The sequence below is a fragment of the Aulonocara stuartgranti genome (assembly GCF_965226115.1).
Source record: "Aulonocara stuartgranti genome assembly, chromosome: 12".
NCBI lineage: Eukaryota > Metazoa > Chordata > Actinopteri > Cichliformes > Cichlidae > Aulonocara > Aulonocara stuartgranti.
In genome coordinates this window covers 10,869,400-10,896,084 of record NC_138948.1, presented here as the reverse complement: position 1 = coordinate 10,896,084, position 26,685 = coordinate 10,869,400, and the positions used below count along the sequence as shown (strand labels likewise).

The 26,685-nt window shown below is 39.1% G+C and overlaps 4 protein-coding genes across 5 annotated transcripts; 2 read left to right on the top strand and 2 right to left on the bottom strand.

Annotated features, from left to right (window-relative positions):
* Positions 1 to 1,200: 1,200 nt before the first annotated feature.
* Positions 1,201 to 4,317, bottom strand: mcidas (multiciliate differentiation and DNA synthesis associated cell cycle protein). The gene is made up of 7 exons (XM_082553916.1): positions 3,718 to 4,317; positions 3,566 to 3,638; positions 3,382 to 3,461; positions 2,837 to 2,891; positions 2,471 to 2,697; positions 1,975 to 2,085; positions 1,201 to 1,834 (listed from the first exon to the last, which is right to left on the bottom strand). The coding sequence occupies exons 1-7, from the start codon at positions 3,799 to 3,801 to the stop codon at positions 1,391 to 1,393; spliced, it is 1,074 nt and encodes a 357-aa protein (XP_082410042.1). The 5' UTR covers positions 3,802 to 4,317; the 3' UTR covers positions 1,201 to 1,390.
* Positions 4,318 to 5,254: 937 nt separating this feature from the next.
* Positions 5,255 to 7,765, bottom strand: ccno (cyclin O). Its single transcript, XM_082555532.1, has 3 exons — positions 6,910 to 7,765; positions 6,347 to 6,532; positions 5,255 to 6,267 (listed from the first exon to the last, which is right to left on the bottom strand). Exons 1-3 carry the CDS (start codon positions 7,261 to 7,263, stop codon positions 5,656 to 5,658), a joined length of 1,152 nt encoding a protein of 383 aa, XP_082411658.1. The 5' UTR covers positions 7,264 to 7,765; the 3' UTR covers positions 5,255 to 5,655.
* Positions 7,766 to 7,893: 128 nt separating this feature from the next.
* tut7 (terminal uridylyl transferase 7) lies at positions 7,894 to 20,697 on the top strand. Of its 2 annotated transcripts, none has more exons than XM_082555530.1 (29): positions 7,894 to 7,999; positions 8,936 to 9,361; positions 9,481 to 9,635; positions 9,764 to 9,880; positions 10,001 to 10,178; positions 10,279 to 10,367; positions 10,767 to 10,818; positions 10,939 to 11,008; positions 11,142 to 11,268; positions 11,389 to 11,508; positions 11,636 to 11,770; positions 11,973 to 12,150; positions 12,649 to 13,349; positions 13,505 to 13,655; positions 14,535 to 14,621; positions 14,736 to 14,836; positions 15,115 to 15,172; positions 15,445 to 15,548; positions 15,638 to 15,727; positions 15,824 to 15,937; positions 16,166 to 16,240; positions 16,341 to 16,518; positions 16,659 to 16,706; positions 16,827 to 16,918; positions 17,015 to 17,130; positions 17,236 to 17,435; positions 17,518 to 17,585; positions 17,680 to 17,746; positions 18,921 to 20,697. In XM_082555530.1, the coding sequence occupies exons 2-29, from the start codon at positions 8,956 to 8,958 to the stop codon at positions 18,977 to 18,979; spliced, it is 3,936 nt and encodes a 1,311-aa protein (XP_082411656.1). In that variant the 5' UTR covers positions 7,894 to 7,999; positions 8,936 to 8,955; the 3' UTR covers positions 18,980 to 20,697. The 2 variants fall into 2 exon arrangements, with proteins under 2 accessions (XP_082411656.1, XP_082411657.1); XM_082555531.1 differs by lacking the exon at positions 7,894 to 7,999 and adding an exon at positions 8,008 to 8,345.
* Positions 20,698 to 21,212: 515 nt separating this feature from the next.
* isca1 (iron-sulfur cluster assembly 1) lies at positions 21,213 to 26,611 on the top strand. Its single transcript, XM_082555535.1, has 4 exons — positions 21,213 to 21,341; positions 23,091 to 23,144; positions 24,791 to 24,896; positions 25,584 to 26,611. Exons 1-4 carry the CDS (start codon positions 21,261 to 21,263, stop codon positions 25,730 to 25,732), a joined length of 390 nt encoding a protein of 129 aa, XP_082411661.1. The 5' UTR covers positions 21,213 to 21,260; the 3' UTR covers positions 25,733 to 26,611.
* The last annotated feature ends 74 nt before the right edge of the window (positions 26,612 to 26,685 follow it).

The following is a 26,685-nucleotide window of genomic DNA, read 5'->3' as shown; positions in this document are numbered from 1 at the left end:
CTCTCCTCATCATTAAGTTTCTTCTTGAAAGTTAAACACCACATTTCTTTTGCAATGACTAAATTGATTTAAAAAGTTTCTCTGTAATGCAAAGCCAGTATAAAGCTGGATTTAAAAAAAACATCAGTCAAGTGGTCTTTAAGTATAAATTTGCTATGAGTTATTTATCGGTTAAATGCACCTCAACTTCCCTTGGTGGTGTAACTTTCCATGGTCTTTAAATAAATAGTCAGGCCTGTGTTAATCAGTTCTCCATCTCGCTATCAGGTTTTTCTTATCTGCACTCGCTGTGTTAAATGCGGTGTTCATGACAGCAGGAGTGTCAGTACTGTAAACTGTCCCCAGTCAAGGGTCTGCACTGTTGCCTTCACTGCTGTAAAACAAACAGGCCCTGGTTGTGGAAGTTTAGACAGGTGCCTGACCTGAGATTGTCCAAATGTCTTGTGTACCAGCCAGGTTCTTACAGCTAAAGATTTCAACAGTGAGGTGGAAGAAAGATTTTCAAAGGTAACATCCTCTTTAGATAAGTTAATCTCTTCTTCTTGGTTTAATTTCCTTTTTGTTTTGTTTTTGCCTGGTTTATGGTGGTTTGGGTTTGTTTTTTGTGTGTTAAATCCGATTTTCTGTTTGTTTGCTTTTTTAGATAGATGACACAGCTAAAGTCTTTCCCTCAGGGTATACTGTTTATACAACTATTGTGTTAGCAGTCAGGTTCATAAGAGTGATAAGTCAGGAAATACAGCCCCCAAAAAAGAGAGAATCTGTTTACATTTCCAAAAAGGATATAAACAAGGATGTTGGCTGCACTACATCAATGCTCTGTCCACTCTTTCAGGCCACACAGTCACTCAGACAGAGACAAAGCCCCTGCTTCTTAAAGCAGGTCATAGGGTTACATTTGTTTCACTGCTCAAACAAGGAAAGTTCACAGTTTATTTCCATTTGCCTAATTATCACCTAAGCTCCCTTATCATCTTAAAAAAAAAAAAAACTTGAGTCAGCTACATGAAAATGTACACATTGTTTTACAGTTTTAAAAACATTTTTATTTCCAAATATGTAAAATCACTGGCATTTTCCAGGACAACAAATATATAGCGAGATGCAAACATAAACAAATATTAAACTATGTAAACCAAAACGCAATGTAAACAACAGCTTGGGCAGTTTAATTTCCTTTGTTAAGCACCTCTTCTCTGAATGATTAGCTTTCAAGCTACCTGAGGAAGACATCACTGAATCACTTACAGATATCACTATAGATTATAAGTTAAGCATTAACAGTTGCAGCCCACACATACACTTCTGTCCACCCAACAGAATTAGGGCATCTGCATATGACTAATCAGAGCCACATAACAACTCCAGCTTTATTTGCTGATCTCTCATTTCAGCTTTGTTTGGGAACCCAGCGAAAGCGGTATCCTCCTTGCTGAGTCCTTGAGGTAAAGGCATGTCCGTGAGGAAAGACCTGAGTTCTTATAGTGCTGTGTTCTCTGACAGAGGTCCTAAAAGATGAGACACTCTCTCCAGCTTCTGCTGCATCCACAGTCATGTTGCTGTCTTTAGCTATGGATGTCTGCAGGCCTGAGAATGCACCATACATGGATATTGTCTTTGATTCCTGTTGCAGCCTTGTTTCTGTAGAGCTGCTGTGAAGTACAGCATTGCAGCGTGTGCTAATATCCCTCAACATGTCCTCCACTGAGTCAGAGGATTCAGTTTCATATCCTTCATCCAGTCGCTGGCGCTTACAAGGACTCAGTGAGGTTTTGTCACCACCATAAGGCATTACTGGTTCTTTTACATTTGAGTCTCTGACTGTCATCAATTTCTGAAAGAAAATGATCCAAATTAAAGACTAAAAAGTTTAAAGATTAAAAAGTTTGAAACACAATTTATGACAATACAACCAAGAGGTTACATCATATACATGATAAATACTGATTTGACTTCTCACAGTTCTGAACTTACTTCAAGCACAGAGGCTAGGTGCTTTGCTCGATTAGCCAGCTGCCTGAGGTGAACGTTTCTTTCTTCAAGAGAATCAATCTCATCTTGTTGACTTTGGAGGGACTCATGGAGCTGCAAGCACACAAAGCAAAATATTTTCTGTGATGTGTTCATCTTTAATAATTATTTTATTTTTTAATGTTGGCATAACTAAGTTTGTGTTTAGATGTGGACAAACAGTTATTTCAAATGCACGTGTAATTTACCTATACGTGTAGGTTTTCCACAAAATCTCCATTGTATACCTTTTAAACCAAACGGGGTTCTGATCAGGATAAGGTCTTGGATGTTATAGCAGGTAAATAGGTTTATATAACTAAATAATTAATATAATTATAATTTTTAACAATTATAATTTCACAATTTAGATCCATTATAGTCCAAATTACATCAAACTTCGTATCACCATTTACGGTACATCATTTACATTGTGCAGTAATGCTCCATAAGACCTTACCTGTTTGTTGACTGCTATGCTATGTCCCAGTGCCTTTCCATGACACTCTGCTATCCCTTTCCAGGAATCTCCATCCTGGGCAGGTGGGTTGCCTGTTTCTGCAGATGAGTTAACCAGACTGTCTTCTGGTGAAAGGTTGTGCTGAGGGGTGAGGGGAGGTATAACATATCCTTGATAAGGTACCAGCTCAGCTGAAGACAAACTGCTCTCCAGGGTTGTAGGCGAAGCTGACAGAGAAGACAAGAACCCAAGGACTTAGCCAACGTGATTTTGGAGGTGCACGATTTTAACTGTATTCATGTCAATATAAAAGTAACAATAGCGATGAGCAGCACCCCAGCGGTGTGGAAGGTTTAGTTTTCTCACCTGCCATGAAATCCAGCCCATATTCTCCAAAATCCTGGTCATTTGCATCCAATTCCTGTGTGGAAATAAAAATGACGATCAGCATTTATCAGTATTTCATATAAACAATTCGATTTAAAATAACGAAAAAGAAAAACGAAAAGGTGCATAGCAGTTTTACCTGGAAATCCCACCAGGAAAAATCAGGGCAATACGATGTTAAAGCAGAAAATGTATTAGTTGACATTTCAGTCAATATGTTTTCGTGTTGTCGCGTTATGAGCTTACGCTTGTCTGTGTCAGCTCGTGGAAAAAGACTGGACCATTTTCTAGCGTGTGTGTCATGAGTTAAGTACAATGACATTCGTGTAGGATTCCAGCACATCGTGTCAAACATTAACAGAGTGATCCAGACCTGCAGCTCTGCTCACCATCCTACATCTCCATCCGTCGGAAAGGGGTTGATTTACATGGCTACGTTTAAGATATGCCATTTACGTGGAGATGTGACAAAAACTGATGTCCATTTTTTAAAAGAACATTGGTCTTCGGTGTTTTTTTCTCACCTGACAGCCGAAGGAGTCTCTCTCCTGTCTCATAGAGGGCACACCCTCTTCCAAATCATCCCATGCAATTGTTGAGAAAGCTGCGACAGAAGAAAACAGTGGGACCCCTGAATGCATTTATGAGCTCAAAGTGACTTAAAGGCACTAATCCTGAAATTCACCCATTGTGTCAGGTTGAGCTTACCTTGTTCGATGATACATGGAAACTCAACATACACAGTGACGGGACTGCTGCTTCTTGGCACAAACACTTTATCCTGTGGGTAGAAAACACTATAAAAGTCTTTCCCACTGCACAAAGAAGCTGTGTTTTGTGAAAAGACAAATATTTCAAACCGTTTTGTTTGTGACAGCGTTCGTCCATTTTTGCCTCACTTGGTTGGGACAAATACCATCAAACGTTTTTCCGTCTCTTTGCATCTCGATGAGCTAAGCTCCGTCTGCAGAACTAGGAGGGCATGATTTGATTTAGAGCTGATATACTCGACGTTCTCCCGGTCTGCGTTTCTTCATGCCGCGGTTTCACACTTTCGACCCAATCAAATGCACCTATTTGGTCTCCAGGGAGTAACAGCGTCCTCGGAGATTAAACGGGTGCAGACTAACGGTTTTCTGAAGTGTAACAGTGGTGCCGCGCGTAACGGCGCCATTAGGCTACAGCAGGTGTTCCTTGCCTCAGACCTGCTTTCCTTGAGCATTCAGCTAGTCCCTGTGCCAGATGCTGGCTATGGTTTCTTTTGGACATACTGAAATGTTTAGAAAAATGCCTTAGGCTCATGTATTGTATGGCGTACATAAACAACAGATGTTGTGCAAGCTGAGCGTCACAAAATAAAGTCGCCAAAATATCTTATTTTATAATTATATATCGTAATAATTATTACATATTTTATGTATTTATTAATAAATCCTCATCAATTTATTTAATAGCATGTTTGCGACCATAACAGTCAGTGCGTAATTTCCATCTTACTGTGCGTAAAATATCTAATTAGCTTAGGTACAATCCTTCTGCTACAGTTAAAGAGCAGGGGAAAAGGAAAAGGGCAATTACAGCCGACAGCTCAGTAAACAGTCGTGACAAATGCCTCTATTAGTAAACAAACAAGAGTACCCTTAACGCTGAATACACCTGTGTGGTCGACACTGTGTCAGCAGGTCGAGCTGCCACGCGTAATGGATTATCAGATAAAGCCCCTCGATTGACCAAACTGGGATGGCACAATTTGGTTTCACATAATATAGCCAAGGGTAAACAAAAAACGAGGGTAAACGGACTTCCAGACAAACAAGCACAATAGCCCGTGTTGGAGAGCCACAAGAGTCAGTGCATTGAAGAAAGTAATGTTACACACAAGGTCTTATCCTCACATTTACAGCACTTTCATGGTCGTGTGTGTTTCTGTGTGTGTGTGTGTGTGTGTGTGTGTGTGTGTGTAGGGTGGGGGGTATTGGATTTATACTTGTAAAAAACGTGCTTTCTGGGGTGACATTTTGTCATCAGTCATTTAATACTGCAGTGCTGTGAAAACTGAGACTCCACTTCCACGTCCATTAAAATACAAAGAATTTGCAAACAGACATTCAACTGCTTTTTCTCAGGTGTCATGATTACCTATGCATGTAATCAAGGCAGATTTTTATGTTTTTGACTCACATGTATTCTTTAAGTTGTCATTTTAATTAATTTTATTCTGTTTCATATGATAGTCAAAATTATTTTAGCTGCATTCTTTGTGGTAGCTCACACTTCGTGTGGCACATCTTGCTTATAGCTGATTTATTTCAACAGTAAACATAAGTTGCAATGAATCACAATAAGTTTAGAAACCGGGACAAATGCGTTTGAAGATGATTTTAATTAACTGTAGCAATCAATTCATTACAACACATTTTTCTTCATTAAAGATGTTCCAAAACTAACAAAACTCATAAACCCACAACAAATAAACTGGCATACAGAGGATTCTGACTTTTTGTTAAAAATAATGAAAAATAAAAATTATATTTCAATATACTTCATAATTATATAGTAAATTATCTTAAATAAATAAAAAGCAATGCTAAATCATAAGCATCCTGTAGCTGTAAACGGTTGACTGTCTATGAGGTATGTATAAGTAAAAGTAGGTCTGCATAAACACAAGAATTCTGAGCACCAAAACCCCCCAAATAGATATCTTATCCTCACTTCTTTGTTTAAGATATAACACTATAACCCACAATTAAAGGGGAATTTAAATTGCTGTTATCAAAATAGTCACACTCATGTAGTCACATAGTAGACATCACATCCAATGTCTCCAGGTTTAATGACACCAGCAGCTTCAGGTTGTCTTTGCATTCCTGCACTAGACTCTGTTTGTAGCTGTCATCTTTCACTGCTAGTGAGTCTCCCTCATAATGCTGAGAATTGCCTGTTGGCTGAAAAGAAACTGACTGTGTGCATAGTTCATCCACAAAACTGTCCCACTGAACTTCGTGTGAATGGATGGTTTCATGCTCAGGAAGACCTTGTTTACTTTTCAGTAACTCACTAGCTACTCTCAGTGCACAGCTGGCAGTCAGTGATGGAGGGTATTTGTTGAAAGCATAGTCTGCAAGAGTCAGCTCACAAACATTTTGTGCAAGGTTGCTGCACTGCCTGGGCATTTTTGGGTCAGGATTCATCCTTGAAATCCTGTCATCACCTTTGTTCCTAGTCACTAGCTGTGAAGCCTCGATGCAGTTGGTGTAATAGTCTAGAAAAAAGGCCAGGGTGGGTGCAGAGAGGCGGAAGTTAAGACGAAGCAGGATGAGACACTCCAGGTTGCAGAGCTGCTCTTTGGTGAACACATCACAGCACAATGACAAGAGATGGCTGATTCGTGGTGAGCAGACCTCCACCTGCAGAGGACAAAGAAAAGGATAGTAGAATGATATCCAAAAACACAAACCGTCTGCTCCACGAGCATACCACACAAACCTGTTTACTGGCTAGGAGAAGTGCGGTGACACCAATGAGCTGGAAGCAGTCAGCAGCAACAGGTGTGGAGGCCAGGAACCTGTCCATGATGTTCACAGCCAAGCAGCAACACTCGAAAGACAGACGGAAATGTTTGTGCACAGGGATGAGCCAGCTGACCAGCTTACAGCGGGCCTCTGCGGTCAACTGTATGTAAAACACACACTCATCAAAATAAAAACTTTTAGTGACCTTGGTTCTTAAATGTGATGTGCTCTTAATGTACAACAAGGTATATATTTTCTGGCATTTCACAGTACAGTACCCTACATATTATCAGTAAATGGTCCTAAAATCGTCATGTATTCTGCATCTCAGGTGTTTCTTTAGTTGAACAATAGAACTAATTAATATCTGGAAGTCACTCTCACTGGAACATTTAACTATCTGCCTTTAAACAAAAGGAGTGAATTACCAGTTCAATTTATATGACAACAAATATATTTTAATTTTTTTAAGTAGTCAAAAAAGTATAAATATACGTCTAACACGGTTCATTTAGTTACAAGCTGTAAGTGTCTTACTTGCGGTTGGCGTGCCAGGCTTTTGCAGGGATGAAACTGCGCCTCTTTCTCCCTTTGGATCATAAACCCGATGTCTCCGTACTGAAGGTACCAGCTGCAGAGTTGCCCTGCAACAGGTTTTTGTGACATGAGCAGGGAAATCTCATTCTTAGCTGGGGATGAAATCGGGGAGCATGCCAAATCTTCTTCAAAACCAGAGTCTCTTAATTTGGACACGAGTTTCTGTTTTCTATTCCGAGCAGTTTGGCGCTGTTGAGCCAGCGTGAGAGTTTCTGGAGAAGGAGAGGCGACGTTCATTCGGCTCCTTTTGAAAACACTGTCGAAACCACCTTCACAGTTCTCAAAAGACACCATCTCCAGTGTCTGACTAGAGCCGGTTTGCACACACGCTGTTAGGCCAGCGACTGCGTATTTAGGCTACTGAGAGCAGTGAGTCCACAGCAGCAGTCTTCTGGATGCTGGTTTCTGGATTTAGTGGGGAGTTCTCTCTGATGACGTCAGTTTTCGCGGGGTCTTCCCCGCTCAGGCAGCTCACGGCTCTCCTGTGACCCCGGGCAACCAAAGCTAAACAATCACTGGCACCATCTATGTTATACTCTTAAGTCACGAGAGAGAGAGATTAAAAGACAATAGATGCCTTGCCCTTTAACTTTTTGCAGAAAAAACATCAAATTACTTGGGCTTATTATTTTATAGAAAGCCTACATATGAAATGTTCACATGTGAAATGTATATGAAATAGTTTAGATTTGATACATGTATTTTTCTTCTTCTTGTTCTTCCTATAATCATGCTAACATCAGAAAATTATTAACAACAATAACAACATTATAATTTCAAGTATACTACAAAAATGTGAGCAGTGTATAAAGTTCTTAATATTCACGATGTTTTTATAAGTATTAAAAATTTAATTTCTGTGCAATATATCAGTTTCTTTTTCTTTTTTGCGGTGGGCGGAACACGGCCGCTGACGACTAGAAAATAAACGGCTCCTATGTCACCTTTCAAACTCTAGTGCAAGACAAGAGAGCGTGCCAAGTCAGAACTGAACAAGGCTTCAACTATGTCCTCTGTGCACTAGCGGGAGGTATTTTGATTTATTTAATAATACACGTGTATAGTACAAGCTAGCGTGTAATTAATGGCTGCCTTTATCTCAGCTGTAGGCTGGGCAGCTCGACAAAAAATTGCAAGAAACAGGGACGAAAGCCGCTGCTAGCTGTTACCCTTAAGTGCCTGTGCTAGCAAGCTAAGTATGTGTAGCTAGCGTTAGCATTGCTGTAACTGTGTTGCAGCAGGAGCTAACAAGTGCGGTTACTAGCACTTATTTGTTGACGAGTTGTAAGGCACTGAGGTGGCAAAGTTATAAACCACCAGCTCGAGGAAGTAGAAGAAGTAACAGTAGAGTCAAATAATAACGCTGCTGAAGCTAGGTAAGCTAGCTAACGTCTTCACCATGTCATAATCTCACAATCCTGTAGTTTGGGTTAGGCTTTACGTGTGTGCGCAAACTATTTCAGCTAACTAAGCGGCTGTGTTATACTAAAAATAGTGACGTAAAAATGTTGACATTTAAAACAAGCTTTTGTTTTTTAATTTTTATTTTAGGAATGTCAGCGTTCAAGTCCATTGAAAAAGGGTTAACTGTTAACCCGAGTTTGCAGAAGTCAGCCAGTGTTTTAGAGAGGTTAATATTACCGTTTTTATCACCCGCTACCTATTGGCTCAGCATTTTCGAGTAGGTGCTGAGCTGAAAAATAAAAATGCGGCATCGCCTATATAAATTGTGCAACAGTCTGGTATGGATTACATGGCAAGTTGTGAAAATTGTGAGCAGTTACAACCAATATACGTTTTTCTACATGCCAAAATAAAATGAACTGAAATGGGACACTGCTTCTTCAAACAAGGGACTTCTGCCAAACGCAGACGTTTGGCAGGTCTCTTGTAACACAGTTTGTGTTAGTGCTGTTTTGATTACATAAGGACTATTACCACATTAACTGGACATTTTATCTTGCAGTTTTATCACAGCAGTGTATCATGGAAAACTCTGGCAGGCCTTACCGGGCTAAGCAAGGCGGCAGGGAGAGGGGGGCGGCAGCAGCAGCGGCAGAGAAGGGAGAAAGCTGGTGGATGCAGGACCAGGTGCGAGGACAGAACTTCAGATCAGATGGAGGCCAGCAGGCCAAGAAAAATCAAGGTGGGCCTTACAGGGCCAGCCCTAAGAAGGGAGGACTGGGGCCCCTAAGCCACTCTCCTGGTGGATTAAGAGGAGGCCACAGCCCCTCACAGAGAGATGATGTCCGGTGGTTCTCAGGTCCTCAGGAAGATAACTGGAGAGAGCGCCCACAGCAGAGCTGGAGGAGGGGTATGCAAGGAGAAAGTCCAAAGGAGGACAGGGAACAGGGAAGGAGAGAAGCCACGGATGATGGTTTTCAAAAATCAGGTAAATGTCTGGAAGTCAGTCTCTGCAGAAGGAATGAAACACTTTCAGCTTTATCACAAAGTCTATGTTGAAAACAAACTAGAAATTCATACTTCCCCCTGCATTTCTCATTTTCAAAGGTAAAAGACGGCGTAACAGAAACAAGAAGAAAGCTTTTGCTGAAGAGAACAGGGGCTTTGTGATTGAAGAGTCCACACTCTCAAACAAAGAGCTGCGCAACCTACGGCAAGCAGAGAGGCGGCTTAACAGGGACGAGATCTACAGCCTAAAGAAGGTACAGACCCTAAAAGCCGTAAGAGGTGATGTAATGTTTGAGTTGGTTGGTGTAGGTGATTTACAGATATTTCTAACGGTGTAATTTTTTTTTTTTTTTTTTGTGTGTGTGTTGTACAATTGTTTTAGAGGTCCCACAGCAACCCTGCTGCTCTTTACAACTGTGCCCTGTGTGATGTTCTCCTAGAGTCTGTGTCTGAAGCTTACAAGCATATTCGGGACAAACGGCACAAGAGAAGGGCCAAGGTTATTTTACATTTACCGTATATAGATTGTATTACTGTGTTGCTATTGTGGAGTAGTAGTTTTTATGTATTAAAGGCTGTGATCAAGACCCCTTTCCTGTATTTGCATGTTGACTTATAGGAGCGACAAGAGCAGCTGATGCTGACTGAGATCCTGCCTCCTAGTCCAGAGCAGATCAGTGCTATAAGTGCAGTACTAGATGCTGTTGTCCAGGAACATGGTCTGAACGACCTGGACGTTGAGAAGAGACGGTGTGTTGTCTCCACCATGCAAGATCTCCTCCTGTCTGTTCTGCCTGGTAAGACACATAAAGAGGAAAGTTCACAATATACAACAACTGTGCTCTTTCAGTGTTATTAAAATCGTAGCAATATTTACCTGCTTTCTCTCATCTATAGAGGTCCGACTCAGGCTTTATGGATCATCTTGCACTAAATTTGGATTCAAGGATTCTGATGTCAACATTGACATTCAGTATCCAACTCACGTGAGTAACACAGTGTGAGTTCATGATGTGTGATACAATTTTATTGTATTTTATGTTAATTTTATAATGATATTAATGTTAAAAATTAAAACTGGAGGCCTGTCAGGAGAATAATAGCTAGGGGAAGAAGTCTTTCATCTGCATGTATATGTTACAAGTTACGTGGGTTTAGGGTGACATTATTTAAGGGAACAAATACAAGAGATGACAGCAAAAATATTAGTATATGGCAAAGGTAAGATGTGGTGGTGTGGGTGGCGGGAAAAATATAATTTCACTTGATTTTAGATTTCACAAGTTGTGTTGCGTATGCTGTGCTTGTAGCATGCACCATAATTATGTTCTTTTTAATATTATATTTATGCTGTATAAAGGCTTTGAAATGGAATGTATTCACAGATGCATCAGCCAGATGTCTTGATGTTGGTTAAGGAGTGCCTCTCTGTGAGCTGTGAGTTTTGTTTTCATTTTAGACTCAAGAGTCTTGAAGAAATCTTTCAGACATGGTAAACTCAGTCATGTGCTTGAGTGTCATGGAAAGTTTAAATTGTTTGTGTTGTGCTATTCTCAGCTCTGTTTGTTGAGATGGAGGCGGACTTTCATGCCAGGGTGCCTGTGGTCATCTGTAAAGAGAGAAGTAGGTCTGTATCATTTGCAGTTACATGGGTTTTTCTTGCATGTGACAAGAGAATATTAACAGTGCTCATACCACAAGAGCATAAAACTCCAAATTAAAATTAACTTATTTTTTTGTTCCCCCTTCCTCCTCAACAGTGGTCTAATCTGCAAAGTTAGTGCAGGGAATGAAAACGTGTTCCAAACCACCACATATCTTTCTGCCCTGGCGACTCAGGAGCCTCTCCTCATGCCACTGGTTTTGGGCTTCAGACGCTGGGCCCGGGTATGTTTCTAGTAGACAAAGACTTGTTCCTCACATTAGCAAAGGCATCAAAACTATTCACTCATTTCTTTTTTTCAAAGTTGCATTTGTTCTTAACATCATTTTTGGCTTTCTGTTAAGATCTGTGAAATTGATCGCGCAGAAGAGGGGAGTCTACCACCATATGTCTTTGCCCTTTTGGTTATCTTCTACTTACAGAAGCGCAAAGAACCTCTCTTGCCTACCTATTTCAACCAAGATGTAAGTCTTTATTTTCATTTCCATCCTTAAAAAAAACAAAAAAAACCATATTAGTTTTGCTTTTCATTATTGACTCTTTTTAGGATTATTTTGGAATAAACTGATGCAAACATCTGCCCATCTTTAGATCAAAGTGTTTTCTCTCAGCCGGCTGTCAGACTTCAACCTTACTCATACAGAGGATGGGTATTTACACTGGGCCTACACCCCTTCCTCCAAGGAGTCATCTCAACCAGCAGAAGGCAACTCCATAAAGGGGAAGGTAATCATGAAGATGGACACACATAAATAAACTGAAAGACTTCCAAAGAACAGAAAATATAATTTTGACTTGTATTTGGAGACAGGTTTTGTTTTGTTTTGTGTTTTTTTTTCTTTTTTCTTTTTTTTAAAAGGCTGTTAAATAAATTGAAAACTTGAGTGATAATTTTTCAGACTCTTAGTAATATCAGGCTGTCTTGCAGGTTCCGCTGGTGTTTCAAAGTCCTCATCCACCAGTGGAAGTTGGACTTCTCTGGGTCGAAATGCTTCGCTTCTATTCCCTGGAGTTCATCATGGCTGACAATATAATCAGTGTGCGGACTGGTGCTGTCCTCTCCAGAGAGATGAAAGACTGGCCTAAAAAGCGGATCGCTGTAGAGGGTCAGAAGCTTTGTTATGTTTGAATCATTTTCATGTCTTGATACTTCTGTAAGGAGAAGTGGTCACACAGAATCTGTTTTAATGTTGCTTATTTCTCTGTTGATTCTGTCCAAACCTAGATTTTTATTTCTGTTTGATTCATGGATTAAAGCAGTGGTTCTCATACTTTTTCTTGCATACCCCGTTTCAGACGTTGGAAAAGTTAACAACCCACAGTTTTGTTTTTTTTATCAGTCATTAACTATTAATTGTAGTTTTACTTGTAATACTTTATTTTAAAGTGTAATTTTGCTTAAAGCTCAGTGCAAAATAATCAAACTATTGTATACCCCTTATCCCACCCTTTTCGAAGTTATTAATTCAATTTAACCCCCCACCTCCCCCTCCCCAAACCTGGTTGTTTGTGTCCAGTTGCAGTGGCTAAGGTGCGTTTATAAACCACTGTGATGAAGAGACTTCTTTTATGTGTTCTAATGTTTACAAATGGTTCTGTTTCAGACCCGTTTGCCGTGAAGAGAAATGTGGCCCGCACAGTGAACAGCCAGCAAATGTACGAGTACATCCTCCACTGCCTCAAAACCACATACAAGTACTTTGCACAGTCACTCAATACACCAGCTGCTAATCACAAAAGAGGACTGAAGGGAGGATATGTTCAAGGGGCCAATGCTAAGGCTTTGAATGACGAGAGTGTGTGCTTGTCAGATTTCAGTAATCTCAGCATTCATTCAAAATATACGAGCCAATCTAAATCTGTAGAAAATGGCCCTGAGGACTCTGATTGCATTATTGAGGAAGAGGAGGAAATTGAAGAATTCAGTGACTCAGATGAAGAGCGGGAAAAAGAAAAATTGGACTTGGGCAAAAGCAGCCTTTCGGAGGATGAGGATGATGAAGACGAGCAGGATGATGACATAAATATTGATGTCGACATGCATAACAGAGACCACCTGGACAGCTTCACCATAGAGGATGAAGAGATTTTCCTAGTGGACGAGATCTCAGGGGAGGAGCTTTTGTCCGATGAGGAGGGTCCAGATTTGGACACACCTGGTTCAATGGATGAGGAAGAGGAGGAGGAAGTGGATTTGGCACCTGTCAGTGTTTCTCAAATTAAAGATGAAACACCAGAAAATAAAAATGAAAAACAAAGCAGACCATCTTATGAGTTCACCAAGCAAGCTTTCACCAGAGGAAAGGTAAGTTTGCCTTCACTTGTCATCAGTTACTGGCAGCATTTGCAATTGTGTAATTTGATTAAACAAAGAACACATAAGATTTTAAAGTTGTATGGTAAAGATTTAGGTTGTAAGTGAGGAAAACTATATGTGTAACTCCTTTCAATATCACATAGTCCCACATGGTCGTGTGCAGCTTGTGCAAACGTGATGGACATTTGAAGAAAGATTGTCCAGAAGATTTCAAGAAAGTGCAGCTTGACCCCTTGCCCCCAGTAACACCAGAGTTTCTCAGTGTCCTCAACAAAGTCTGTGAGCAGTGTTACAGTGAGTATTATGGGACATGTAACCCTTACCTGCATTGTGATGTCATATTTCTACTCTTGCAAATTTTAGTAATACATACAATGACAAAAATATACAAATGTATTTCAAATGGTTGAGAAATAAATTGTTTTTGTCGATGGTATGAACAAGTTTTAAAAATGAGGCTCATGCAAACATTTTCATACTGTTGGACTCAACAAACTCTTAATTATTGCAAGTTCCTCATTTCAACTTAATGAAGTCCACCTGTTCATGTTTTTTTGAGTTCTAATCATTAGCACTTAAGCAAAATTTTATGTAAGATTTAAAAAGTGCTTTGGAAGAAAACACAGCTGTATCCGTGGTTTTAGGCTTATCTGGTAAAATTTGTGTGAGTTTATGGTTTAACATGTGGGATGAGAATATGTTAAACTTTAAAGTGTTAAAATGTACACAACTCTAAAAAGAGCTTAATGCAGGTGCATGAAAAGTGTAGTATACCATCCACTGGACCTCAGCTTATGTGACTGTTTCACAAAATTTTGTATAAATAAATAATTTTATTTATATAGCACCTTTCTAGACAGTCAAAGTGCTGCACATAAGATAACAAATGATAAAAAGGTAAAACGGACAATATAAAACAGGCAAAAATGAGCCAAAAACAGTTTTGAGTTTGTTTGTTTTTTTTAAAGTTGTTTCAAGTTGTTGTTTTGATATTAATTAACAACTTGATTGTTAATTGTAGTTAGTTATCATAATATGTCTAATTGGCATGTTCATATAACGTTATTTCCTGAGTCCTGTTGTAAAGCCAGTTATTTAAGACCACTTTTGGTGGAATAGTGCTTGTGTCCAGTAAATTACTTGGTCACTAAATATCATTCATTCATTTTTAAGGTGATTTCGCCCCAGATGAACTGGAAGTGGGTGTAAGAGAGCACATCCTTCAAGACCTTGAGATTTTTGTGAGAAGACAGTTTCCTGGTGAAGTTGATCTTTTAACTTTTTTTTTTTTTTTTTTTAATTGAATTGGCGTGATGATGCATCTGAATGATTTGGTTAACAAATCATGTGTTGATTATTTATTTTAAATCACAGGTGCTCAGTTACAACTGTTTGGCTCATCCAAAAATGGCTTTGGATTTAGACAGAGTGACCTGGACATCTGCATGGTGTTGGAAGGACAAGAAACCATAGATGTGAGTTATCAATAATTCTTTACCATGTAGTTTTGGTTCTGTTCATCAGGGAACCAGCTGCAGTTGATCTTTAACTTACACCAACTTGATTTATCAAGCTTCTAATGACGACTTGAAGTTGATGCGTATTTGATCTGCCAATATGCTTGAAGAATACATTGGTAATATTATTTTACTTGGAGGCAAGTTGCCCTTGTTCCTTTTCATTGTTATGGTTGAATTACTTATTATCTAGCAGGAGCTTATATTAAATCATTTTTGCCTTCATTCCATCATAGGATATTAACTGCATCAACATCATTGAAAGCTTGGCAAGATCGCTAAAGAAACACCCAGGTAAGACATAGTAGCTGTGGTACGAAACTGACATTCATGCACTTTATTTTGTCTGCAACCAGCAACTGTCAGTTTTGATCAAATGACAAACTGTTCTGGTTTTAAGAGATTCTAAAGTTCTAATATAATCTTTAAAATAATTCACCTTAAACAAAATGTTACCTACCCATTTACATTAATGAGAAATGCATTAAGCTGAAATAAATTATGATTGAATAAAGTTCTTAATCTTCCCCATAAGTGCCTGTAATGTCATTATGTATCCACATCAGGTCTGAGGAACATCCTTCCCATCACTACAGCAAAAGTACCCATTGTGAAGTTCTACCATGTTCGCACTGGCTTGGAGGGAGATATAAGCCTCTACAACACACTGGTGGGGCTCTTTTTGTCTTTGTATGTATTTGAAAATAAGAAAATGTGCACCTTTTGAAATTTGCAGTTTCTGTTTGTTTTTTTTCTCAGGCCTTGCACAACACTCACCTACTAGCTACGTATGCTGCAATTGACAGAAGAGTGAAGATCCTCTGTTACGTCATGAAGGTTTTTGCCAAGGTGAACATGCTTTACAGACTTGTGACTAAGACATCTTTAAGTGTTCTTGCTATTGTATTGTTCAACGTTAAAATGTTGTTTCCACTTCCATTACAGATGTGTGACATTGGAGATGCTTCACGTGGTAGCCTCTCGTCATATGCCTACACCCTCATGGTGCTGTTCTTCCTTCAGCAGAGAGACCCACCAGTTATCCCTGTGCTGCAAGAGGTACAGATGTCTGTTTGAAAGAAGAGCCAATTGTATTCTCTTTACAAGTTGCACATAGATGTGTTGATTTGTCTATGTGAGTGTTGTCTCAAATACATTTATCCCCTTAAATTAAACAACAAACTTATACCTCCATTTGGATGAATTTGTCAACAAGTCTCTTTGTAGTAGTTATTTAAAGTATTTCACAATATCGTGTGTCAAGCTTGACTGCTTGGTTTCTTGCAGATCCATGATGGGAAGAAGCCTGAAGTACTAGTAGATGGTTGGAATGTGTACTTCTTTGATGATTTTAAAGCACTAGTAAGTGTTTTGTATTTGATTTGTGCCTAAACAATATGGTTAATATAAATGTAAGACTGTGTCTTAGTAGCTCATCAATATCGTCTTTTTCCACCTTCAGCCCAGTCACTGGCCACACTATGGGAAGAACACCGAGACTGTGGGGGAGCTGTGGCTCGGCCTACTCCGCTTTTACACTGAGGACTTTGACTTCAGAGAGCATGTTGTCTGTATCCGACAGCATGCCCGCCTCACCACCTTCAACAAGCAGTGGACATCCAAATACATAGTCATTGAAGGTAGCCTTGTGTGAGACTATTGCTGCAGTGTATTGTAACTAATTTATCCACAATCAAATGTGTAATTTTTATTTGCTGAATCAAAGTAATTGTATATGTCTGCTTTTGAAGATTTTTCAAGTTCATTTTCTTTGTCACAGATCCATTTGATCTCAATCATAATTTGGGTGCTGGTCTCTCGAGGAAAAGTAAGATGGATATAGATTTTTATTTTTATTTATTTTTCCCCATTTCTAACATCTCAATGATTTTTCTTGCACTTTTCACTACTTAAAATGTGCATGTTTTTATTTTGGTCATCAAAACAGTGACAAATTTCATCATGAAGGCTTTTATCAATGGCAGAAGAGTGTTTGGCACACCCATCAGATACTTTCCTCCTGTGTATCCCAGTCAGATGGTCTGTATTTGTTGTCTGAACATTACTTTTTTTTTTATATTGTGGTGATATTATCCAATCAGCACTAAAACTGTGTTTTACCTGCATCTTTCCCAGGAGTATTTCTTTGATCCTGAAGTACTTACTGAAGGAGAAGTGGCTCCCAATGATCGCTGCTGTCGCATCTGTGGAAAGATTGGCCACTTCATGAAAGACTGCCCCCTGCGTAAGAAGTGGGTGCAATCTCAAGTATTTTGTCATAATATTTACTTAAGTCTGTTAGCACCTTGTGTGCCTGCCTTAATGTTGATGTTACATCGTCAATGATTTTGGACCAGGTCTAAACATAGAAGGGACTCGGAGAGAAGGCCAGAGTACCCACAAGACAAAATGGATACAGCAGAGGAATCGAAGGATCAGGTCAGACACAAAAGTGAACACTGGCGGAAAAGGGATGGAGTGGATATTCGTTGCTGCTACCTATGTGGATCAACTGCCCACATCAAGAAGGACTGCCAGCTGTACAGAAGCCCTGCTGGTAAGTACCTGCAAGGTCACTTTACATTCTTTGAAGTATGAAAAAAGTCACTTACTTTCAATATTCACTTGTCATTTGGCAGGTAATGTGAAAATGGAGAATTATTCTTCTTCACCCCACTTTAGGAATTTGCGAGAAACAGAGAAACAGGTATGTTGTATGTTTTCAGTCAACCTAAATTATAATTAATTCTGCTTTGTACAGTTGTAGAAGTGTACATCTTTTGAGCTGTCTTTTATTTTAGGGCATACCTATACAAGAAGATAAGAAGAAGAGAAAGCAGCAAAATGTGATATTAAGTCCACAAGCAGGTAATTTAATTTCCCATACTTTTTATGCATGGAATCAGATGTCTCAAACCTATACTATTAGCACTATGTAGCTAATTTTAACATGTATTTGATTTATTTTGTTTGTAAATTGAAAGTAATTTAAACTATTTGGGCCCAACTAGTCCAAAATAATCATAGCAACTACAGATAAGCATACGGCTATTTATTATGTTACGTCTTCATTAAGTTTAGTTACACTGCATTTGTACTTAATTGTGGATTGTTAGCCAGCATAGTCATGTATAGTAACACTATAGTGAGCCTTTGATTAGATGTACAATTAGCACCCAATTTAAAAGTGATGCTTTCCCAACATGTGGGATGGCTGTAGCTCAGGTGGCAGAGCAGGTCAGCCACTAATCAGAAGGTCGGTGGTTCGATCCCAGGCTGCCTCCTGGCTGCATGCCAAATATCCTTGGGCAAGATACTAACCCCGTGTTTGCCTACTGGTGGTGGTCAGAGGGCCCGGTGGCGCCAGTGTCCGGCAGCCTCGCCTCTGTCAGTGCGCCCCAGGGCAGCTGTGGCTACAATGTAGCTTGCCAGTGTGTGAATGGGTGAATGACTGAATGTAGTGTAAAGCACTTTGGGGTCCTATGGACTAGAAAAGCGCTATACAAATGCAGGCCATTTACCATGTATTTCCATCCCTAAAGCACACATTTTGCCAACTTTATTTTTTTTATTTTTTTTAAACGAGAATTATCTGTAATTTATGGAGACAAAGTGCAATTTCAATTTTCAGAGAAATTAGACTTGGTTGACAGTGTATTTTTGCATTGGGTCAATTGTCTAGGGCTCATAAAGAGAGACGACATGATTTCTATGCAGCAGGCTCAGATTCATCCATCTTTTTCTGGACTCTGGAGCAAACACTTTCTGATCTTTTTCCTCAAATGTAGCATTCTGGTCCTTATTTTATCTGTTGTTTTCCATGTGGTCTTAGAACACATTCTCTGAGTTATTGTACCTGGTATTGTTGCCTGAATGCGTTTTTGGTTTTTTTTGGTCAATAAAGCAATGTTCAGTTTGTGTGGATCAAGCAGTCTGCTTAGTTTTGTCACCTTCTTAATATTGGGGGGGTGTTAATGCTGCTGTTGAGTTAGAAAATTGTGTTTGTAATAAATGTTGATGACTGCTTTCTGGTTTGTTTCAGGTAGTTTAACCTGCCGAAATTCGGGTCGCTCTGGTCAGAGGAAGAGCCCAGTGGAATGAGAAGTGAATAAAAAGGAAAAAAAAAGAAAAAAAAACTACCAGATTCTACTTTTGTCCAGGCAGACAGCAACCCAAAGTCCAGAAACCCTTAAATCTGAATGGTACTGTTGGGCCAATAGTAGCCCGTTCAAAGCCAAAGCCAGGACATCTTGACTTGAAGCCAAATAGGGCCTTTTTATTGTTGTGGGTTTTGTTTTTGGGTTGTTGTTTTTTTTTCTCCCCCCAAAACGCTCCTCTTGAGAGGGGTTTTTTTTTTTTTTTTTTTTTAAAGCTTTCATTTAAAGAAAATAAGCAAGTAAGCATGCATGTGATGCATGTGATGTCTTAAAATACTTTGCCAGTCAAGAGGTTTTCCCTTGTTTTGTTTTTTTTGTTTGGTTTTTTGTATATATAAAATTTTTACATTTAAAGCAATATTACTGCAAATTTGGTGTAAAATCTCTTAAAATTGGAATGTAAATAACTGTCTCCTAGACGACTAATAGCTTAGATCCCAGTAGGGTATCTTTTGACATCATACTGTATCTTTAATGCTAAATTTTATTTTTAATTGTTTTGGTGGACACTTGAAGGTTCAACCGTCCTTTAATTTGGTAGACCAGCGTTTATAAACACTGTTACAGCTGTGAGTCAGATTGAAATGATAAACTGATTATGATATTAGTCTGCTACTCAACATCAAAACGTCAAGGCTATTTCACATTAAACCAAAAAGGTTTCAATTCATATGCGTTCTTTTTTTTTTTTCATAATTTTTTTTCCCTTAAGTGTTGTTTTAGAGATTTGGGGAAAAGATGTTTCTTAATGGCAGTATACCTTTTTAATGGCCTGGATCTGTATTTTTTATTTTATTTTTAATTATAAAATCATGTGTTTGTCCTCTGCACTGATGACCATCTGTCCATGTCTCTGGTGTTCTTGAAGACAGAACTACCTGCAAGGTGTCTCCATGTTTGTGTGCCTTTTTGTTAGAGAAACCACCATGTAGATATGTTTCTCAGGATCACAGTTTTATTCCTAGACTGCTGGTCCACTCAAGCTTCATGGATACATACTGCTCTAAAACTGCCTGCAGATGTTAGTAGAGGGAAGGTAAAAGCTCATTACCTCTCAATTTTCTATATGTCTTCACACTGCTAGGATGTGTTGTAACGATGGTAGAGGATCACATGCTTGAGGGAAGTTGGGTAAAAAAAAACTTCCTGTGCAGACTCTTAAAATTGATATTTTAAAAAGGAAGAAGGGGGAAAAAAATGAAAAGCTGTTCTGGCTGGCTGCACACACTGCGCTCCAACTAGAGGTAATCTCAGTTAGTTCATTGGAGAGCGAAATGTATTTATTTGCCACAAAGGCTTCATTTCATTGTAATGTTGCCACAGATTGGTAGCTGCACTGTGGGGTGGGTGGGTGTCCAGCCCCTTGGATTATGTTGCTGCTAATGTCTCAAAGGCCTGCTTATAATTCAACTTATGTAGGGTGTCTGGCTTTATTATATCTTACTCTTACTGATTTTTATAATAAAAATAAATGTTGGTATTGTAATCATATTTCTTATTTTAAAGGATGTGTGCTTTAATTGCTTTAATACCAGCTGTATTTTTATTTTTACTAGGATTAAATGGAGGATTTAATTTGGTGTCAGGGACCCCTGATTGTGTTAGGAAAGGTTTGCTCATTGTCCAGTTTGTCTCAAAGAATTAAACTGAAGTCAAATTCCAGTGTGCTTTTTTTAAAATGTATTTTTTTTTTTATTTATCCCCCCCTCCCCTTTCCTCCTCAAAATATTTAAAGTATATGAAGCAGTAATGCCAGGAGTCTTCAAAATGTGTTAGATCATATACTGCAAATCCTGCAGGTGTCACCAAAGCTGAAATAGTTTAAAACGATGAAAGAATTTCACTTTTTTCCCTTTTTGTGTAGTACCACCCCCCCCCACAACTTAAGTTCTAGAAAATCTAGTAAGCCTGGAAAACCAAGCTGTTTGACGGTACAAATAACTATTTAATAACAATGGGTGTAAATAATAAGGTGAAAATTGTCCACGCATGAGCACCGCCGCAGAAGTACGTATTACCTATGGATTTTACACAAGGCTCGTGTCTTTAAGAGAAGGTTGCATAACAGTGACATCCTGTCATTTTAACCCCTAAGCCTGTTTGCAGCCACAACTGTCCGTCGCAATAGTAGCCAATCAGATGGACGGATATTTCTTTGGGGGCGTTTGCTAAGTTTTTATACGCTTGCGCAATCCTATGTTGTGATTTCTACAGTTGCCAGCAACATGTCTGCATCCATGGTGCGAGCGACCGTTCGAGCGGTCAGCAAAAGAAAGATACTGGCCACAAAAGCGGCGTTGACACTGGTATGTTAATAATTTTTTGGTTATACATGCATGTGAAGCACTTTATGTGCTGTGAGTACATAGTGCTCGAATAAGGCTGGGGTTAACGGCTGCGTCCGGTATGATGTTAGTTGTGTAAGTTGGCTAAGCTAGCTAATCATCTGTTACACGCAGATCAACTTAATATCAACTTTTCTTGACCCTTATTGTAACGCTGCAATTTTTCATGTTGCGTTGACATTCACAATATTTAGAGTAAACACTGTGGCGGTTCTGCAAGCACGACGTTGGGCTCAGCTAGATGCTAACGCTGATAAGTGGCTAGTCAAGACGCCTTTTGTTAGTGTGCTGCTGAAGTTTCTGTACCTTGACGTTCGTAATATCAAGCAGAGTCACCATTTCAAGTCATACGGTATAAAGTTAAGCTTCTTTTGGGATTTAGAAAAAAAAGTGTCTGGCCTTATTATGTTGTGGATTATGGAGTAAAAGTTGTAACAGGTTTGATTGCAGCCTCAGGTTTGATTATTGAGGCTCGCAAAGAGTTGGCAGCATCGCCAGTGAATAAAAACCACCCCGAATCATATCCCGTATCAGTCCTAAAGAACAGTGGACACATTTCCCATAAGCCAAATGGTAACACTGGTTCGTTTGCTGTGTAAACTCTACATGCTCAGAAAATAGATGGGTCGAGTCTGGTTTCACTGTTTTTGGCCAATAAACTTTAAGTAGTTAACAAATTTTATATTACTTGTAAAATTATTATTTTGAAGTAGTTTTCAAAATAATTGCAATTTTATAGCTATTTAGCTCATGTTCTGGTTTTTGCTTGCATTATATACTGTAACCAAAATCCCCCCAAAGCGGAGGGTGGGTTCCCAGACTAGGTAATTGTACATAAATGTATGACAAATTTAAAGTACCTAGTGTGATATTTAATGTTAATGTAAATAAAATTCTGAGAGTGCACTTGGCGTGTAGTAAGCTCTCAGTACAGGCCAGAGTCATTACTTGTTTTCGTGGGTGGGATGAATATGCTCAGCTATTGGTGTTTCAGCTGATGAGCTCTAGTAACAGTGCTGTTGCAAGATAATGTACTTGCATGGTGGTTTCTGCTGATAACATTAGTGTACTGAAGTGTACTTAAAATAGTGGGACATCCTTCAGTAATGCAATTGCAAATGGTGCCTTACATAAGGGGACTGCCGTTACCCACAAAACCCACTGATAAAGACTGACAAGGAAGTCTGATGTAAGGGAACCTTTGAGATGTGGGCATCCTTGAGTTACTACCACTGCTCTTTACTGTATACATTACTATGGCACGATGAGTTATTTTTAACCTTGTGCTGGTGTGGTAATAAATACACCAGCACAATAAATACACCTATAAGTACATAACTTTGTATTTTAAAAGAACTCTGGGTTGTGACACAGCAACACATGCAGATGATCACAATTTAATGGCGTACAGAAATTGGTATTTTGTGTCACAAATGCCTCCACATTAGAACTCACACACTGGCATTGATACTTTCAGCAACTACTGCTACAGCTGAGGTTGCAGAAGTTCTGGTTATTTTATGACACTGCTGTCCTTTTGGGGGGGGGGGGGGGGGTAAAGAGTGGATTTTATTTCAACAGCAGCTAAACATTATTTTTCTCTGTTGTTTTTAGAAACAATCCTTTGCCAAATGAATTGTTTGCATCTGAATGCAGTGTAAATTGTAGCTGATGCCAGTAACATTTTAACCTTCTATTGCCTCCTTTTAGACTCCAGCAGCAGTGAGCAAGATCAGATTGTTGTTGCAGGACAGACCAGAATATGTAAGTAATGAATATGGCCAATAAAACATCATCCAATTAAGAAGACAAAGCTTCTTTATACATTGATTAAAAGTGTTCCTTTATTATAGCACCAAATAAAATAAAATTCTGTCATATTGATCTAGTCAGTTAGGTAGCGGACAGGGTTGTTAATCAGTTTCAGCTGCTTTGGTGTTAATGAAATTAACAGCAGGTGCACTAGAAGAGCAACAATGAGGCGACTTCCAAATCAGGAATAGTTTTATAGGTGGAGTCCACTGACATTTTTTTTCCCCCTCCCGTGTTTTCTGACAATTTTTCACTACTTTTGCATTTGACTAGGGTTAGTGTCACTAGTGGGGAGGTGATGAGGATATACCTGGACCCTCCAGAGGTTGCACAGGTAGTTAAACTCCTCCAGGATGGCACATTAATGTATGCCATTGCAGTGTCTCCCAGCACAGTCTCAAGAGGATTGATAAGATTCTAGGAGAGCTGGACGGGGCCTTAAAAAGTTCTTAACTCATTAGCAATGTGGGTATCTGCTCCTTTGTGCAAGGAGGAACAGATTGAGCATGGCCACAACCCTACAAAATGAGGCCACTGATGTCAATGTCTCTGATCAAACCATCAGAAACAGACTTCATGAGGGTGGACCCAACATCGTCTGTTGGGCGCTGTGCACACTGATTGGCATTTGCAACAGAATAGGAATGCATACCCAATTCCACCCGTGCTTTTCAGTATGTTCATTGAACATATGTACTGATGTAAAAGGGTTTGAGGAAACCATGGAGAGCATTATGCTGCTTTTTTAGCATGTCCGGTTTGGCAGTCAGTTAGTGATTGTCTGGGGAGGCACATCCATCCTAGACTGTCCAGGAGCTCAGTGATGCCCTGTCCAGATCTGGGATAAGATCCCCGGGAGCCTGGCGCGACGTTGTCAAGCATGCATACAAGCTTGCGGGGGCAATACAAACTACTGAGCAGCATTTTGAGTTGCTGCAATGAAATTTCAGCCAAATGGGCTACCCTGCTGCATAACTTTTACACTTTGATATTCAGGGTGTCTTTGAATTCAGTCTTCTGTAGGTTGCTAATTTTCATATCCATCATGTTGTGTGAAATTCTTTTCTTCCTAACACCGCACACAATCCATATCAGTATAGATACACCCCCATCACTAAATGAGCTTTGTCTGTATGGATTAAACAGCAACATGTTCACCTTATTTTTTCATTTGCTAAAGTTTCCTTCTTTTTTTTATGAATCATTTGACTTGAAATTAAATTTAAAAATGTTATAAGGAATATCTGTGGGGAGTAGACTACTAATGTCAGCAAATTGGTTTTTGAATTACAGCTCAAACTGTCAGTTATTTAATTAAAACAGGGACATTCAAGCATTCAGAGTGAGCTTTGCCTCTGTAGAAAGTATTATTGCTACCATTAAATTCACAGGAACAAAAGAAGCATTTTGAGATATGAGTAGTGTCAAGACGGTTTACTAATTAAACTGCAACATTTTACTGAGAAGTATAATAATGTTTAAAAATAAAACTATGAAGATGTATTTTTTTTCTTGTATCATTCATCCTTCCTTTAGTGCATATATTACAAAAAAATAGGGGGGGAAAGCCTGTTAACATATATCTGGTTCTCCATCAGATTGGTTTGAAGGTTGGGGTGAGAACACGTGGGTGTAATGGGCTGACTTACACACTGGACTACACCAAGGAGAAAGAAAAGTCTGACGAGGAAGTAGAACAGGATGGTAAGCTTTGTTTTATAATGAATCCAAGCTGAGAAAGGACTTTGTTGTAAGACTGATTGTGTTTGCCACACTAGGTTCTTGGGTAAGGTAATTGATTGAAAAAGTTTAAGGTTTTTATGTGTTTCCAGGTTCAGCAAGTGCAATTTTTAAAATGTTCCAGGATTAAAAATAAGATTAAAAAAAAAACCCAAAACTAAATTTAGATGATCTCACATTGAGCTCCCATTTATCTTCTTGGACCCCTCTCGACTCCTTTCAGCATAGTTTGGTTTGTAAGTCTCTCAATGAAAGTCCCATTTTGACCACTTGTACTGTGCACACTCCAATTTCACCACGTACAACTTCTGTTTCAAACCAATCCAAATTTGGTGTGAATAATCATCACACAGACTGTGGTGCATGGCAGCAACTCAGTCATTTACAAAGGATTTATTTTTTCTTTTAGCCATATTAACCTGGGTTAATCTGGTTAACATCAACTCCACAGCTTTCCTTCTTGAGATGCAGGGAAATCTACATTAGGTTAAGTTGAGCATTTTCAGAAGACCATTTCTGTAACATTATCACAGATTGTACTATTTGTGTTTCACTGCCTGTAAACAATCCAACCCTAAACTTCTTAGATAGGGGCCGACCATAAGGCTGTAACCTGATAGTAGTGATGACATTGTTCTGACCTTTTTTCAGGTGTAAGAGTGTTTATAGCGAAGAAGGCCCAGCTGACCCTTCTGGGAACTGAGATGGACTTTGTGGAGTCAAAGCTGTCTAATGAATTTGTCTTCAACAACCCTAACATCAAAGGCACATGTGGTTGTGGAGAAAGCTTCAACATATGAGCACTATGGAGCCTCAGTCCCCCTTCCCTGCTCCAGACCCTGTCTCACTGATAAAGACTGACAAGGAAGTCTGATGTAAGGGAACCTTTGAGATGTGGGCATCCTTGAGTTACTACCACTGCTCTCCTGCAAACCAAATGTAGTCATGAAATCCATGTATGCATATTGATGCTTAGAAGATTGTAATGCAATTGATGTAGTCAGAACCATCTTGACAAAAACGATTTTTAGGTTCAGATACCTCTGATGTAGACAACTGTTTATACTCGGCTCTGCAACTTTAAAAAAAAAAATCTCTTAGGACCTCAAAAGAAATGACTTTTTAGGTTAAAGCTATGTTATTTCATAAATTCAGTCAGGTCCTGCCATGGCTTGTGTGAGGAGAAAATGATACATGTCCTGAGAACATGTTCACTAAAGCTGAGATCAGATGGGATTTACACTGTTAAACAAAAGGATGAAGCATGATGTTTCAACGTTTGAATCTGTCCTCCAAAACTTGCAGAAAGCCAACAATCAGCTGTTTGACAAACACGCCTTTAAGGTGTGCTATTATCCAGGGTCATGTACCAGTAGTATGCAGAAGTGGAAGAGCTTGAGTGTCTTGAAACTGTTTTATCAGTTTGTAAAAGCTTTTTGAAAAGTATGTATTTATCTCTGTGTGTAAATAACTAAGATTTTAAATCCCTTGAACAACAACAATATACGCACAAAAAAACCCGCACAAAATATGCATCCCTCAAGTGAAACATGAAGTTTCTGTTTTTTCTTTTTGCTTGATGAAAGCCAGGATTTTGTTTGTATAGATGCTCTTAAGATTTGTAACCTGTGCAATATGTCAGTGTATATATGAAAGAAGATTAAATGGATCACACCGCAGCCTGTGCTTCATGTTCTGTTTGCATGTAGGACTCTGACCACCTGTTACTGTCAGAATCATCACAGTTGTCATG